At 42.7% G+C, this 14,998-nt stretch overlaps 1 protein-coding gene across 1 annotated transcript in view; it reads right to left on the reverse strand.

The window, feature by feature from the left end:
- The window catches only part of ALPK2 (alpha kinase 2), an 85,695-nt gene extending 71,010 nt beyond the window's left edge, over positions 1-14,685 (reverse strand). The window contains exon 1 of the mRNA XM_060119527.1: positions 13,294-14,685. Within this exon, the coding sequence (XP_059975510.1) occupies positions 13,294-14,670 (1,377 nt within the window). The 5' untranslated portion in view covers positions 14,671-14,685. The remainder of the gene's footprint in view (positions 1-13,293) is intronic.
- Between the last annotated feature and the right edge of the window lie 313 nt (positions 14,686-14,998).

Raw genomic sequence — 14,998 nt, forward strand, 5'->3', positions numbered from 1 at the left:
ATAGAGTAACCTCTGATATAAATTAGATACAAATAGAAGCTATTTTAAACTACAGGGATGATCGTTAGTAATTTAGGACATTAGTGCACCAAATGGCTCCCAAATTACCTGGGGCTGTGAATTCTGAGGGTGACTTTATATCTTAGTCAACTTAGACTGCTCTAACAAAATACCATAGACTGGGTGGCTTAAACACCAGGATTTTTTTTTTTTAACATCTTTATTGGAGCATAATTGCTTTACAATGGTGTGTTAGTTTCTGCTTTATAACAAAGTGAATCAGTTATACATATACATATATCCCCATATCTCCTCCCTGTTGCATCTCCCTCCCTCCCACCCTCCCTATCCCACCCCTCTAGGTGGTCACAAAGCACTGAGCTGATCTCCCTGTGCTATGCAGCTGCTTCCCACTAGCTATCGGTTTTACATTTGGTAGTGTATGTATGTCCATGCCTCTCTCTCACTTTGTCCCATCTTACCGTTCCCCCTCCCCATATCCTCAAGTCCATTCTCTAGTAGGTCTGCGTCTTTATTCCTGTCCTGCCCCTAGGTTCTTCATGACCTTTTATTTTTTTTCTTAGATTCCATATATATGTGTTAGCATACGGTATTTGTTTTTCTCTTTCTGACTTACTTCACTCTGTATGACAGACTCTAGGTCCATCCACCTCACTACAAATAACTCAATTTCGTTTCTTTTTATGGCTGAGTAATATTCCATTGTAAATATATAAACACCAGAATTTTATTTCTCATAGATCTGGAGAACCAACTTGGTTCCTGGTGAGAGCTCTCTTTCTGGCATGCATAGAGTACAGCTGCCTCCCCGTGGTCTCTCCTCTTTTTCTTATAAGATCACTAATCCCACTGTGGGGGGGGGGGGTCCACCCTCATGAACTCATCTAAACCTAATTACCGCAAACATTGTCAGATTTATCCATTTTTCTTTCCCTTTATGCTTAGACTTTCCTCACCTTGAGATCCACATTTCCTTCCATTTTATTTGATTTTTTTTTTTTTGGTAGCTGATTTTTTTGGGGGTATTTTTTTGAATTAAGGACTCACAGGACTTTAGTGCCTGGGAAATAGAGATCTTCTTGTTGAATCCCTTCAGTTCACACTGAGGAAAGAGGCCTCAAGAGGAGGAGAAATGACACAAGGACGTGCAGCTGGTCACTGGCAGAACCAGGACTAGAATCGAGGATCCCTAGGCCCCAGTCTGTTTTCCTTTTCAAAAACACTAGTTTTACTCTATGACGTATATCACAGAAAGATCCTTTTTGACCCACTTCCTACAGTAATGGAAATAAAAACAAATGGGACCTAATGAAACTTAAAAGCTTTTGCACAGCAAAGGAAACCATAAACAAGACCAAAAGACAACCCTCAGAATGGGAGAAAATACTTGCAAGTGAAGCAACTGATAAAGGATTAATCTCCAAAATATACAAGCAGCTCATGCAGCTCAATATCAAAAAAAAAAACAACCCAATCCAAAAATGGGCAGAAGACCTAAATAGACATTTCTCCAAAGAAGACACACAGATGGCCAAGAGGCACATGAAAAGATGCTTAACATCACTAATTATTAGAGAAATGTAAATCAAAACCACAAAGAGGTATCACCTCACACAGGTCAGAATGGCCATCATCAAAAAATCTACAAACAATAAGTGCTGGAGAGGGTGTGGAGAAAAGAGAACCCTCTTGCACTGTTGGTGGGAATGTAAATTGATACAGACACTATGGAGAACAGTATGGAGGTTCCTTAAAAAACTAAAAATAGAACTACCATATGACCCAGGAATCCCACTACTGGGCATATACCCTGAGAAATCCTTAATTCAAAAAGAGACATGTACCACAATGTTCATTGCAGCTCTATTTGCAATAGCCAGGACATGGAAGCAACCTAAGTGTCCATCAACAGGTGAAAGGATAAAGATGTGGCACATATATACAATGGAATATTACTCAGCCATAAAAAGAAACAAAATTGAGTTATTTGTAGTGAGGTGGACGGACCTAGAGTCTGTCATACAGAGTAAAGTAAGTCAGAAAGAGAAAAACAAATACTGTATGCTAACACATATATATGGAATTTTTTTTAAAAATTGGTTCTGAAGAATCTAGGGGCAGGACAGGGATAAAGACACAGACGCAGGGAATGGACTTGAGGACATGGGGAGGGGGAAGGGTAAGGTGGGACAAAGTGAGAGAGTGGCATGGACATATATACACTACCAAATGTAAAACCGATAGCTAGTGGGAAGCAGCCGCATAGCACAGGGAGATCACCTCGGTGCTTTGTGACCACCTAGAGGGGTGGGATAGGGAGGGTGGGAGGCTCAAGAGGGAGGGAATATGGGGATATATGTATACATATAACTGATTCACTTTGTTATACAGCAGAAACTAACACAACATTGTAAAGCAATTATACTCCAATAAAGATGTAAAAAAAAATTAAAATTAAATTTAAAAAACCACTAGTTTTCAATAATACAGGTAATAAGTGAATACAGTTTCCTTTTAAAATATTACATTAGTAATCACCCTTCTGAATGCAATATTCCTATTTCCCTCCCTGGAGTAGGTCACCATTATCATTTTGGTGTGTATCCTTCCAGACTTAAAAAAAATAATTTTATGTATATATATACGTATGTATAAGAACATACACTGTTCTGGATTAGTTTGGAGGGCATAAATGGTATCATATTCCATGGATCATGCTGCACTATACCTTTCTCTTTATATTATGTTTTGAGATGCCCATCATCTGAACAGGCCACATTTTATTTAGCTGTTTCTGCATAAATATTTCCTTAGACAAACAATTCTGCAAAACATGGTACACACGCCTCCTGGGGCCCGTGCGTAAGCTCTTCTTGAGAGTAGATAGCGAAAAGTGACACTGCTGCCCTTCTTCATGTTAAAAGATACCACCAATGGGGCTTCCCTGGTGGCGCAGTGGTTGAGAGTCTGCCTGCTAATGCAGGGGGCGCGGGTTCGAGCCCCGGTCTGGGAGGATCCCACATGCCGCGGAGCGGCTGAGCCCATGAGCCACAACTACTGAGCCTGCGTGTCTGGAGCCTGTGCTCTGCAACAGGAGAGGCCGCCATAGTGAGAAGCCCGTGCACCGCGATGAAGAGTGGCCCCCGCTTGCCACAACTAGAGAAAGCCCTTGCACAGAAACAAAGACGCAACACAGCAAAAATAAATAAATTAATTAAATAAAAAAAAAAGATACCACCAAATTACATTCTTGCTGGCAATGAACCCATTTCTCCATAATCTCAATAACTTGATGTTATCATCCTTTAAATCTTTTGTCTGGCTGATGGGTGAAAATGTTACATCTTTTAAATTTATATTTTCCTAATTACTCACAAGATTGTACACCTTCTCATATGTTTAATAACCATTTATATTCTCTCTTCTTTTTTTTTTTTTTTTTTTTTTTTTTTTTTTTTTGCGGTACGTGGGCCTCTCACTGTTGTGGCCTCTCCCGTTGCGGAGCACAGGCTCCGGACGCGCAGGCTCAGCGGCCATGGCTCACGGGCCCAGCCGCTCCGCAGCATGTGGGATCCTCCCGGACCGGGGCACGAACCCGTGTCGCCTGCATCGGCAGGCGGACTCTCAACCACTGCGCCACCAGGGAAGCCCTATATTCTCTCTTCTATGAGCTTCATATTTATTTACTTTTACCTTTTTAAAAATTCAGTTGTTCAGGGTACTTTTCTTATCTATTTGTTTTTTTATATGCCTTGGAAATTAATCTTTGTCTCTTACATGTTTGACATATTTTTCCTGGTGCGTCACTTTAATTTTGTTTACAGTATTTTTTGTTATATAAAATTTTTAATTTGATGTAATCAAAACTGTCACATTTTTTCTTTGTTTTTCTTGTTGTTGTTGATGTTCTTTACATCCCAAGAAGACCTTGTGGCTTTCAAGGTCATAAAAATAGTTTCCAATACTTTTTCCAGTAGTTTATAGTTTGGGTTTTTTATATTTAACTCAAAGATCCATCTGGGGCTTCCCTGGCGGCACAGTGGTTAAGAATCCGCCTGCCAATGCAGGGGACACGGGTTCGAGCTCTGGTCCGGGAAGATCGCACATGCCTTGGAGCAACTAAGCCCGTGCGCAAGAACTACTGAGCCTGCGCTCTAGAGCCCATGAGCCACAACTACCGAAGCCCTCACGCCACAACTACTGAAGCCCGCGCACCTAGAGCCCGTGCTCCGCAGCAAGAGAAGCCACTGCAATGAGAAGCCCGCGCACCACAACAAAGAACAGCCCCCACTCGCCACAAAAGAAAGCCCGGGTGCAGCAACAAAGACCCAATGCAGCCAAAAATAAATAAATAAATAAATAAATAAATAGATTGATTGATTTTAAAAAAGATCCATCTGGAGTTTATTTGAGGTCCATTGGTCTTATATTTTTCCCCACACGGATGGCTAGTTGTGTCAACTTTGAAGATTTTGCTTCTGCCCTAAAACTTGGCTATTTCTATCTTAAACCAAATTGCAATATATTCTTCGGTCTGATTCTGTTCTCTCAACTCACTTTGGTTTATCTGTTTATCTTTTGGGGGCTGCTACCGCACTGTTCTGATTACCACAGCTTTAGCGTTCATATTGATAGATGGTTGGTTACCCCAATATTTTTTCGGTCCCTTTTCAGTGAAGCAAGTTCAGTTTCAGTCATAGCAAAAACAAAGACCAATAAGGCATGTCTCTGGCACTCAGCTCCTACCCAAGGCAGTGATGAGAGATTTGCTACAGGGACTAAAACTCATCCTCGCAGCCAAAGGACCCTCCTCTCACCAGCCTCTCCTGCTGCCACCCAAATTCTTGTCCCATCCCTACTCCTCAAAATAAAACTCAGCTGTAGATGGCACACCTGTTTTGGATTAGTTACAATAAATCAGGATCTGTATTTATTTCAGTGGCTGGACAGGTGAGGCCCAAGCTGCATTTATAGCAAGCCAACTAGAAAGCAGAGAAAAATCCAAGTCATGAGGTTTTTTCCTCTTAGGGCCAAAGGGGTTACACTTGACAAGCCCTAATCTTCCCGTTGTTTCCAAAATCCTTTGATTCTTTACAGGAACGCCTCAAGTTGTAGTATTCACACTAGGTCTCATTCTGGTTAAGCCCATGGCTTCAATTCTGCTCAGGAGAATCACTTAGAGAGCTGATTAAAGGTGCAGCTACAACAAGTCTTAGGTAAAATTCAGAGATCTGTATCTTCAAACAAGCACCTTAGCAGGTGATTCCAGTGCAAATCATCCCGGCCCCCACTTGGAGGCAAGTGCCCTGAGGACTTGGAGCCCCTGAGCAGGAGGCGTTTGTGCCCCTGCAGCACAGGGGGGACTCTATAACACGTGTTCTGTAATGAGGTAGCCCGATGAAATCAGTTACTAGGGAATGATATCAGTATAACGTAGATGCTGCACTGGCTCATGGGCAATTTTTCCTAGGCTAAGGGCCCCTGAATAGCCGGAGTAAACTATAGAATATTGAGCAGGAAAGGGAATAGCCTTTAACTCAGCTTTTGCATTGGCAGCAGGGACCCTTTTTAGTCATATTTTAATAAAATTAAAAATGAAGCCTGGGGGGTGGGGGAGGGATGGACTGAGGAACTGGGGTTGGGAGATGCCAACTATTACACATAGAATGGATAAACAGCAAGGTCCTACTGTGTAGCACAGGGAACTATATTCAATCTCTTGTAAGAACTATAATGGGAAGGAATCTGAAAAAAAAAAAATATATATATATATATATGTATAACTGAGTCACTCTGCTGTACAGCAGAAATTAACACAACATTGTAAATCAACTAGACTTCAATTAAAAAATAAATTAAAAAAAAAAAAAAAGAAGCCTGCCCCAGTGCTCCTCCCTCTCAAGAGGCACACTCCAGGCCTGGGTCATTTGAAGGCAGGTGGCACCTCCCAGGTCCAGCTTCACAGACGGCTCCACAGAGACCCATTTCTGTTTTCGCATCTCAGCCTCCAGCTGCTCTGACTAAAGGGCTGCCCGCACTTCCACTCAAAGACCTTGTGTATATTTAATCTCTGCTGTGGCGGCCCTCAGCCAACCTGAGCCGCCTCCCTGGGTGGTCCAAGTGAACTTCTTGCATTCATTTTTTGCTTTTGTCTCTAGTTTTTATATGGCCTGTTTATGAAGTAACCTGCGGGGAATACTATTTTCCCCAGAAGGCCTAATATTTTAGCTGTGATTTTGCAGAATGTGAGGTGTTGCAGGAATGCATATACTGCACCAGAGCAGAAACAACTTACATGTGGAGAGTGCCCACTACCTTGATTTGAAAAGTAGTATTGAATAACCTGGCACTTTGTTCCTTGGCTAAGATTGTGGAAAATCAGGTGCAAGGGGCTCCAGTGTCCTTGAGGGAGCGCTTTCATGAGGGGTACAACCTCTCAGGAAAGGTGGCCCTGCTCTGCCGGTGTGGGACCTGGAACCCCCAGGGTGACACTTGCATTCCACTCCCTGAGGGCCTTAGAACCACCAAAATCAGGACCTCTGGGGGTGGGGCTTGGGCACCTGTATACTTAGAAAACCAGGGATGGTTCTAAAGCACAGCTAAGATTCCCAATCTTAGAGGCTCAGAGAATCATTTGGGAGCTTTTAAAGCCCTCAGTGCCCAAACCACACTGCAGACAAATTACATCAGAATCTTGTAGGGGGAGTCAGGGACGGGGGCGGTACTCAGGCATCAGAATGGTTTAAGGTCCCAGGTGATCCCAGGTACAGCAGGGTTGAGGCCATTGCCTTAGGGTCTCAGTGGGAAAGATCTCTTCTTGCAGACCAGGACTTTTGGAACTTTAGTGTGCATACAAATCTCCTAAGAATTGGGCCAAAATTGCAAATTCGGATTCAGCAAGACTGGGGCGGGGCTTGGGATTTTGCATTTTGCCAAGCTGGTCTGCAGACCACAAGGTGAGTAGCAAGGCTGTAGGTACTAACGAGCTTCGTTGATTTTTTTTTTTTAACATCGTTATTGGAGTATAATTGCTTAACAATGGTGTGTTAGTTTCTGCTGTATAACAAAGTGAATCAGCTATACATATACATATATCCCCATATCCCCTCCCTCTTGCGTCTCCCTCCCTCCCATCCTCCCTATCCCACCCCTCTAGGTGATCACAAAGCACCGAGCTGATCTCCCTGTGCTATGCGGCTGCTTCCCACTAGCTATCTATTTTACGTTTGGTAGTGTATATATGTCCATGCCACTCTCTCACTTTGTCACAGCTTACCCTTCCCACTCCCCATGTCCTCAAGTCCATTCTCTAGTAGGTCTGCCTCTTTATTTGTGTCCTGGCCCTAGGTTCTTCATGACATTTTTTTTTTTAGATTCCATATATATGTGTTAGCATACAGTATTTGTTTTTCTCTTTCTGACTTACTTCACTCTGTATGACAGACTCTAGGTCTATCCACCTCACTACAAATAACTCAATTTTGTTTCTTTTTATGGCTGAGTAATACTCCATTGTATATATGTGCCACATCTTCTTTATCCATCTGTCGATGGGCATTTAGGTGGCTTCCATGTCCTGGCTATTGTGCATAGTGCTGCACTGAACATTGGGGTGCATGTTTTTGAATTTTGAATTTTGAATTATGGTTTTCTCTGGGTATATGCCCAGTAGTGCGATTGCTGGGCCGTATGGTAGTTCTATTTTTAGATTTTTAAGGAACCTCCATACTGGTCTCCATATGGCTGTATCAATTCACATTCCCACCAACAGTGCAAGAGGGTTCCTTTTTCTCCAACCCTCCCCAGCATTTATTGTTTGCAGATTTTTTGATGATGGCCGTTGATTATTTAATACCGACTGAGTACAACGCCTGCAGTGAGCAGTGATCATGCAGGTCCAGGATGGTAATGGGTTTAGGCAGAAGTGGCACTGTGGGCTTTATGATTAAAAACAAAACAAATGTTTGTGTTACTCCCTGGGTCAGCCGTGGAGTAGTGCTGACAAGAGGCGTGACTGCCACATTCTGAGAGATGAGTAATTACAAACTTCGGCCCCTCCCATCATCGGCAGAGAGCTGGCTTCTCCGCCTTCCTGAGTCAGTGCTAACAGCTGTTATTTGGGGTGATGCACTTTATTATGCAGATGAATTTGAATCTCAGATTGTTCTGTCTCAGATATGAAAACTATATTGCAAGAAGGTTTAGATTATCGGCTTATATTTTCCTATGCTTTAAAAGAATTTTACTGGAGACCCACTATGTGCCCTGTCACTGGGTGGCCATGCACATTTCAAGCTGACATATACCGTGTTATTACACTGCCTGCCTAGCTACTCGGCTGCACTTAAATGAACTTTCCTAACCACATTTATCACATGAGCCTACATAAGTGACACATTTCTATAGATCTTACTACACACACACACACACACACACACAGAAGCACACGTAAAACTGGGAAAATCTGAATAAGATCAACAGATGGTATCAATGTCAATGTCTTGGTTGTGAAAATTATGCTATAGTTTTGCCAAATGTTACCATCGGGGGAAGCTGGGCACAGGGTACAGCACTCTCTCTGTCTCATTTCTTACAACTATATGTGCACGTACAATATCTCATTAAAAATTTCAATTAAAAAAAGGTATTAAATCCTCTTGTAGTCAGCCAAGAGGAGGCTGATATGGGGAGAAGGGACATATGGATTAAGAAGGTAAATAATAAATTAAAAAATGAAAATACTTATTAAATGTTAACTGCATAATACATACTGTGCTGAGCATTTAATGCAAGGCTTTAATCCATACAACACTCTGTGAGGCGGTGGTGGTTGTTATTATTATTGTTATTATTATTATTATTATTTTGTTTTAGATGAGGAAACTGGGGCTGGGAGAGCTTAAGTAGTTTTTCCCAGGGCACAGAGTCAGAAAGCAGTAGGGCAGGAACCAAACTCAGGTCCAGAGCTCACCACACTATACAAAGAATGAGGACAAGAATGCTGTTTCTCTGGAAGGAGAAATCATAGTTAGGGATGAGGAAAGTGCTTCAGGGGAAGTACAATTTGAAGGACCTACACCTTGGCCTTGAAGGACTAGGTGAACTGAGCTAGCAACAAGCTGAGTGACGGCGTTCCAGACCAGAAGATGGAAAAAACACATCCTGAGAAAAGTCTTCCTTTTCCAGATAAGGTAGCCAGTGTGTACGTCTGCTTTGCCTCTCAGAGGTAAATAGAAGCAATATTGTGGAAGGTCTTGAGTACTAGGGGGATGTGGTAAGATCTTCCTGGACCTAGGTAGCAATTTGAGAGAGCTGATAAGGCATGGACAAGGCCAAGGTTGTATCTGAATTACCAGCATTCACAAGGGAGCCAAATACAAAGTGTGGACAGTTTAGCATAAACCAACCCATCCCCAGGGCCAGAAGAGCAATGGGTAGCAATTTCCTAGTGGAAAGGTGGTATGTGAGGGGAACCAAGGAATGTACTTCTGACAATGAAGGCCATAAAGTAGTTGAGACCAATGATTATTAGAATCATACATGACTATACCTGGAATTCGCAGCAAAAGCAGTTCTAAGAGGGAAGTTTATAGCAATACAATCTTACCTCAGGAAACAAAAATCTCAAATAAACAACCTAACCTTACACCTAAAGCAACTAGAGAAAGAAGAACAAACAAAACCTGAAGTTAGTAGAAGGAAAGAAATCATAAAGATCAGAGCAGAAATAAATGAAATAGAGATGAAGAAAACAATAGCCAAGATTAGTGAAACTAAAAGCTGGTTCTTTGAGAAGATAAACAAAATTGACAAACCTTTAGCCAGACTCATCAAGAAAAAAAGGGAGAGGACTCAATCTAGTTATCTAGTACCGTATGGCTATTTACTCATTCAATTATTGAGTGCCTATTATGTGACCAGTACAATTCCAAGGACTTGGGACATTTCAGTGAACAAAACAGTGACCAAACTCACTACCATCATGGAGCTCACCCCTTATGCTTAGTGCTGATTCCTGGTCAGGAAGATTCTTAGCTATCAGAACCTAAGAATACATTTCCATACCGTACACTTGAGTTCCCATGATCCCAAAGAGCAATGCAAATCTCTCTGGGGTGAAGCTGGGCAGCTAAGCAGAAGGACAGACACAGTACTTCTGATTTAAGAGTGAGGATGATCATACCCCAGTGTGGCTCCAGGGAAACTTAAGAGAGGCAGACTAGCCGGCCCTGCCTCTGAGTTGGATCAAGAAAGCAAGATCAGGGCTTCCCTGGTGGCGCAGTGGTTGAGAGTCCGCCTGCCGATGCAGGGGACACGGGTTCATGCCCTGGTCTGGGAGGATCCCACATGCCGCAGAGCGGCTGGGCCCGTGAGCCACGGCCGCTGAGCCTGCGCATCCGGAGCCCGTGCTCCGCAACGGGAGAGGCCACAACAGTGAGAGGCCCGTGTACCGCAAAAAAAAAAAAAAAAAAAAAAAAAGCAAGATCAGAACGAAGGTGACGGATGGGCAGTGTGACCCTTGAAGATGATTCAAGTTAGCCTGGGGTACCCTTTCTGTTTTCCACTCCCAAACTGGGATTAATTTAGGAATCTTCCATAAATGTAGAGCAACTGGGGGCTTTCCAGTCTTAGCCTGGGTAAGTACTATCTCAAGACAAATCAGAACAAGATGGCTTTGCCTTGTTAGAGTGGGAAAGGAAGACAGCAAGTAAGGACTCCTGGATTCAGTTTAGTCTACACGTTTGCCTTGTTCTTGTAACGTAGAATTAGAGATATGGAATGTTTCTCAGAATGCTAAAAGCAATACAAAGATGAAGCGAAAATACTAAAAGATAAGATGCTGGTCACTGTTTCTACTGCTAGTCACCTTCAAGGTAAGTGAATCAGGCAAGAGTCAGGAGAGGGCAAATTTATTAATACTACCTTCAACCAAGGATTTTTAACCATTTCAAATTTTAAGTTCCCACGAGCCTCAGATGTCTGAGAATAAATATATTAAATGTCTTTTGACTTAGTTATGGAAAGATTCACCAATCTTGGGCTGTTTTTTTTTTTAGCAATACTATAAAAAATTTGATTTAGTCCCCAATGACCCCCTAATGCTTTGGTGTCACATTTGCAATGATATTTAGCCATTTCCTGTAAATGTGGCTATGCTGTGTACATGTGTAAGAAATACAGACATCTCCTACAGTTAGAGAGTAACTTTTTGCATGGGTAAAAGAAATCTTCACTCACTATGCCACTATACCTGTGGCAGAACATTCCTGCTTTAGTTAAGGGTCAGTAAATGCCACAGGTACAGAGATCCTATTTCTAACTTGGGGCTACACAGAACTATTTAATATATAGCTTCTACTCACATTGTCCCTTGAGTGAGAGGTCGACTCTGCTACTGAGAACAGCAGAGTGAGAAATGGCCCCTCTACCTGCAGAATGCAAGCTTTCTAAAAATTCATGTCCAGTGTCCTGAGATAATCTCCTTGGTCATGTATGAAACCACAGATGGGACCTTGAGCTGATAGCTGGCAAGGTGGGTGTGCATCCATGAATGTGTGACTGTGTGAGCAAGAGTCCCATTAGAAGTTTGGCAGAGACAAGAGTGTCCCAGGGACCGTCCATTCTATTTCACTGAGTTGCCAGGAAACAAGTGAGCTTCCTGGTCCCCAGGGCTCTCCATCTCAGAATTCAGGATGACAAAGGGGGCTCCTTCCTTGAGCGCCTCTCAACTTCTGGCAGCTGAGGGAGCTAGGCATTGCCTCCCACAGCGATGGGTCTAAAACTAACATTGTCAATAGCCCCCTCTCTTTCACTTACTTTTTTGGGGCCACTTTGCTCCCCCCTTCCCCTTGCTCCACACACAACCTTTAATAATTGAAGTAATTTGCCCAGTGAAATGCTCAACATGGATAAACGACTGTGAAAAGGCACTTAGCTGAGTCAGGAAGAGCATTTTATGAGTAGAAAGGGAAATGCTATATTTATTGACATGGAAAATTTTACATTATAACTTAATTTTGTATTACTTTTTGGCCAAACCACCTCTATAAACTCCTCTTAGGCATGAATCTGTGGTCATTGGTGTGTTAAACAACCAAAAAGGATAAAGCTGGCACTCCTTCAAAGAAGTAAAGTATAAATGTGACCTTTATATGGCTAATTTGGCAAGTGGAACAGAACAATTTGCTTAGGAAAAAACTACCTTGGATCTGGAGATTTTTAGGCTATTTTATGACTGGGTCTTTAGAAATCAATATATTAAATTTTTACTTTTTCACAAAGGGAGTTCAATAACTTTGAATGCATTTGGGAATACTTAATTTTCTTTGGAGTATATCTAGTCTTCTATAAAAATAATACTAGGTCCCAACCACAAAGTTGGGAGAAGGGAGAACAGAGGCTGAGTAAAAATAATTGATAAATAACTTTTCTTAGGTACTTATTTCCAAAAACCAAATCTTGGTCATAGCATAGCATCAGTTCAAAGCCCATTTGGAACCCTTTAAAATTATAAATATAGTAAGTTCATATATCAAGCATAACATATTTGTACATTAATTATTCCCATTAATTCAACTGCATCTTCTTCAAAGACACCCCCAAATCAGTAATAGAGTAAAACTTTTTTTTTGCTTCCTGCTGTGATTTCTTAGCCTCTTTAGTACTTTGTGGTCTAAGAAAAATAAAATAAAACAGACATTCATTCAAAAATCTACTTTGATTTTTGAGCACAGCAAAATCTACTTTATCTCCTTTCTCCAGCATCAAGTGAATTCTGCAAATCATTTAGACACACAGAAATCTTTCATTCATACTATGAATTCTGATAAAAGCCAGCACTTACCAGTTTTCAAACTGTCCCAAAACATTACTAAAAAGAATGTTTTGGTTTTTTTTTTTTTTTAACAAGCTACACCCAAAACATTTGCTTAAAAACTTTCTAAATAGTGACATTGCCTGGTAAAACACATGCAGTAGACAAAATATCAGATTTCTTTTTCCAGCTGTCCAGAATCCTGTGAGTGCCTCTTACTTCTATCTGTCTTTTGCTATAATTAGGATGGCTTAGGGTTTATCTGGGCCTTTTTTCAAAACCAGATTTCCTTCCCAGCAGCAGCCCCTGTCATTCACAAGTACCCTGATGGTACTGGAAGAACCATTTTGCTGTACATTGTGGAACAGCAATGGTGAATGTGAAGGGAAGGGACACACACACACGTGCACACGCACAAATACATTTGAGCTTATAATTTTTTAAAAGAGGAGTCTTACCTGAGGATGATTGCTCCAGTCTGGAACGCTGCTTGTTTCAAGTACGTTTGTAACCCACACCCCTTCTGCCTGCAAGTCCAAGTTCCCTTCTTTGGAGAGTGAGCCTGGTGGAGTCTGCAGGATTTTTGCTTCTTGCTCTGCTTGGGTTGGAATGGCACAGCCTCCTGCATGGAACTGGGAATTCAAATCAGTCGCTTCTGCTTTGGCATGGGAACTCTCTCTTTTGTCACTTGGGGTTGGTGGGTGCTTAACAGGTCCTCTGGGATACAGGCGATTCAGGGAGGCTTCTGTTGCCCTTTCTTCCAGGTTGGGGTTCAGCTTCTTGGCTTTTCCCTTCATCCCCGGTCGCCTTGCCCTGGCAGGTTTCTCTGAGCCCCTCCGGCTCCATAAGTCTTTTCCCCCTACTCTTTTCTCAGCCACAGTCTCCAAACACTGGTTCATCCCTGATTTTCCTAACGCACCAGATAAGTGCTTCCTCTCTCTCTCTGTTACTGCTTTATCCATGTTTAGCAGATGGTCACTGGCAAATTCCTTTCCTGCCTGGCGGCTGTCTCTGGTTTCCCCTTGAATTCCTGGATAGCCATCTTCAGCAGCTTCAGGAGCAGTGGGTGGTTTGTATCTCCCCTGGTCTGTCACCACAGACGCTCCATCCTGGTGAGGTCCCACAGGCAGGGTCATCCCAGTTTGCGGGGATGAGGCACCGTGCATGGAGGCTAGGCTGCCCCATACTTCCACTTTTTGGGATGGTGAGTGATAACCACAGAGGCCAGCAGTGGCATCCATAGGCCCGGTGTCACCCGACACCAGAGGCTCACAACCCATTTCACTGAGGAAATGCTCACACCCACCCAGGCGACACTCACTGAATTCCATCTCTTCGTCATCGCTTTCTAATAAAAAAACACGCTCAGTCCCCTGCAGGTCCCTTTGCCAAATTGCATTAGAGTGATCTGTCATGACGTCGGAACATTCCAGATACTCCAGGTCATTGTCTGAAAACTCCTCGGTGTAGGTTAGGGTTATCTCTGAGCAAAGTTCATAATCACTGTCAACGTCTATGCTGGAAGCCGGGCGGCTGACTGGCTTGTTGCTCGTGGCCCTGTCACCTGGGGAAGTGGATGAGGCTGCCTCCATCAGCGGTAGGCTAAAGCTGATGCATTTCTGTACTTTGGGATTTTGATGACTAGAGTTTAAGACTTCTTCATTAGGGCCATTAGTGTCTAAGGCACCATCCATGAACCTTGATCGTTTGGAATGCACTGTCCTGTGGCCACACACATCTTGTTTATCGGGAATATTACTTGAATTAGAACAAAGCAACCCCTCTGCAATGTCCTCTGTGTTATCGGGATCACAAGCCTCTTCAGTTTGCCTCATGTCTTTAACATCCAAGGGATTTTCAGAACTGGATATACCAAGGTCATTATCAGCCAATAGCTGGAGTGAACATGCACCATTGAATTTGGAGGAGGGGGAGTCAGCTGATGCGGGAGGACCCGAGGCAATGCTTTCTTCTTCCTTATAGGATGCTCTTTCTCATCAATTTGATGTGTGCTTTCCTGCTCATATGTCTCATGTTTGCAAACTGTGTTCCTGTCATCTTTCGGGTTAAGAGAGAGCTGTTGATTCTCTGATGGACACTCCACTTCCGTGGATTGAAGATGCACTTCAATGGATCTTCACTGCAGAGCAGCAGATCATCCCC

The sequence above is a fragment of the Mesoplodon densirostris genome, chromosome 15 (genome assembly GCF_025265405.1).
Source record: "Mesoplodon densirostris isolate mMesDen1 chromosome 15, mMesDen1 primary haplotype, whole genome shotgun sequence".
NCBI lineage: Eukaryota > Metazoa > Chordata > Mammalia > Artiodactyla > Ziphiidae > Mesoplodon > Mesoplodon densirostris.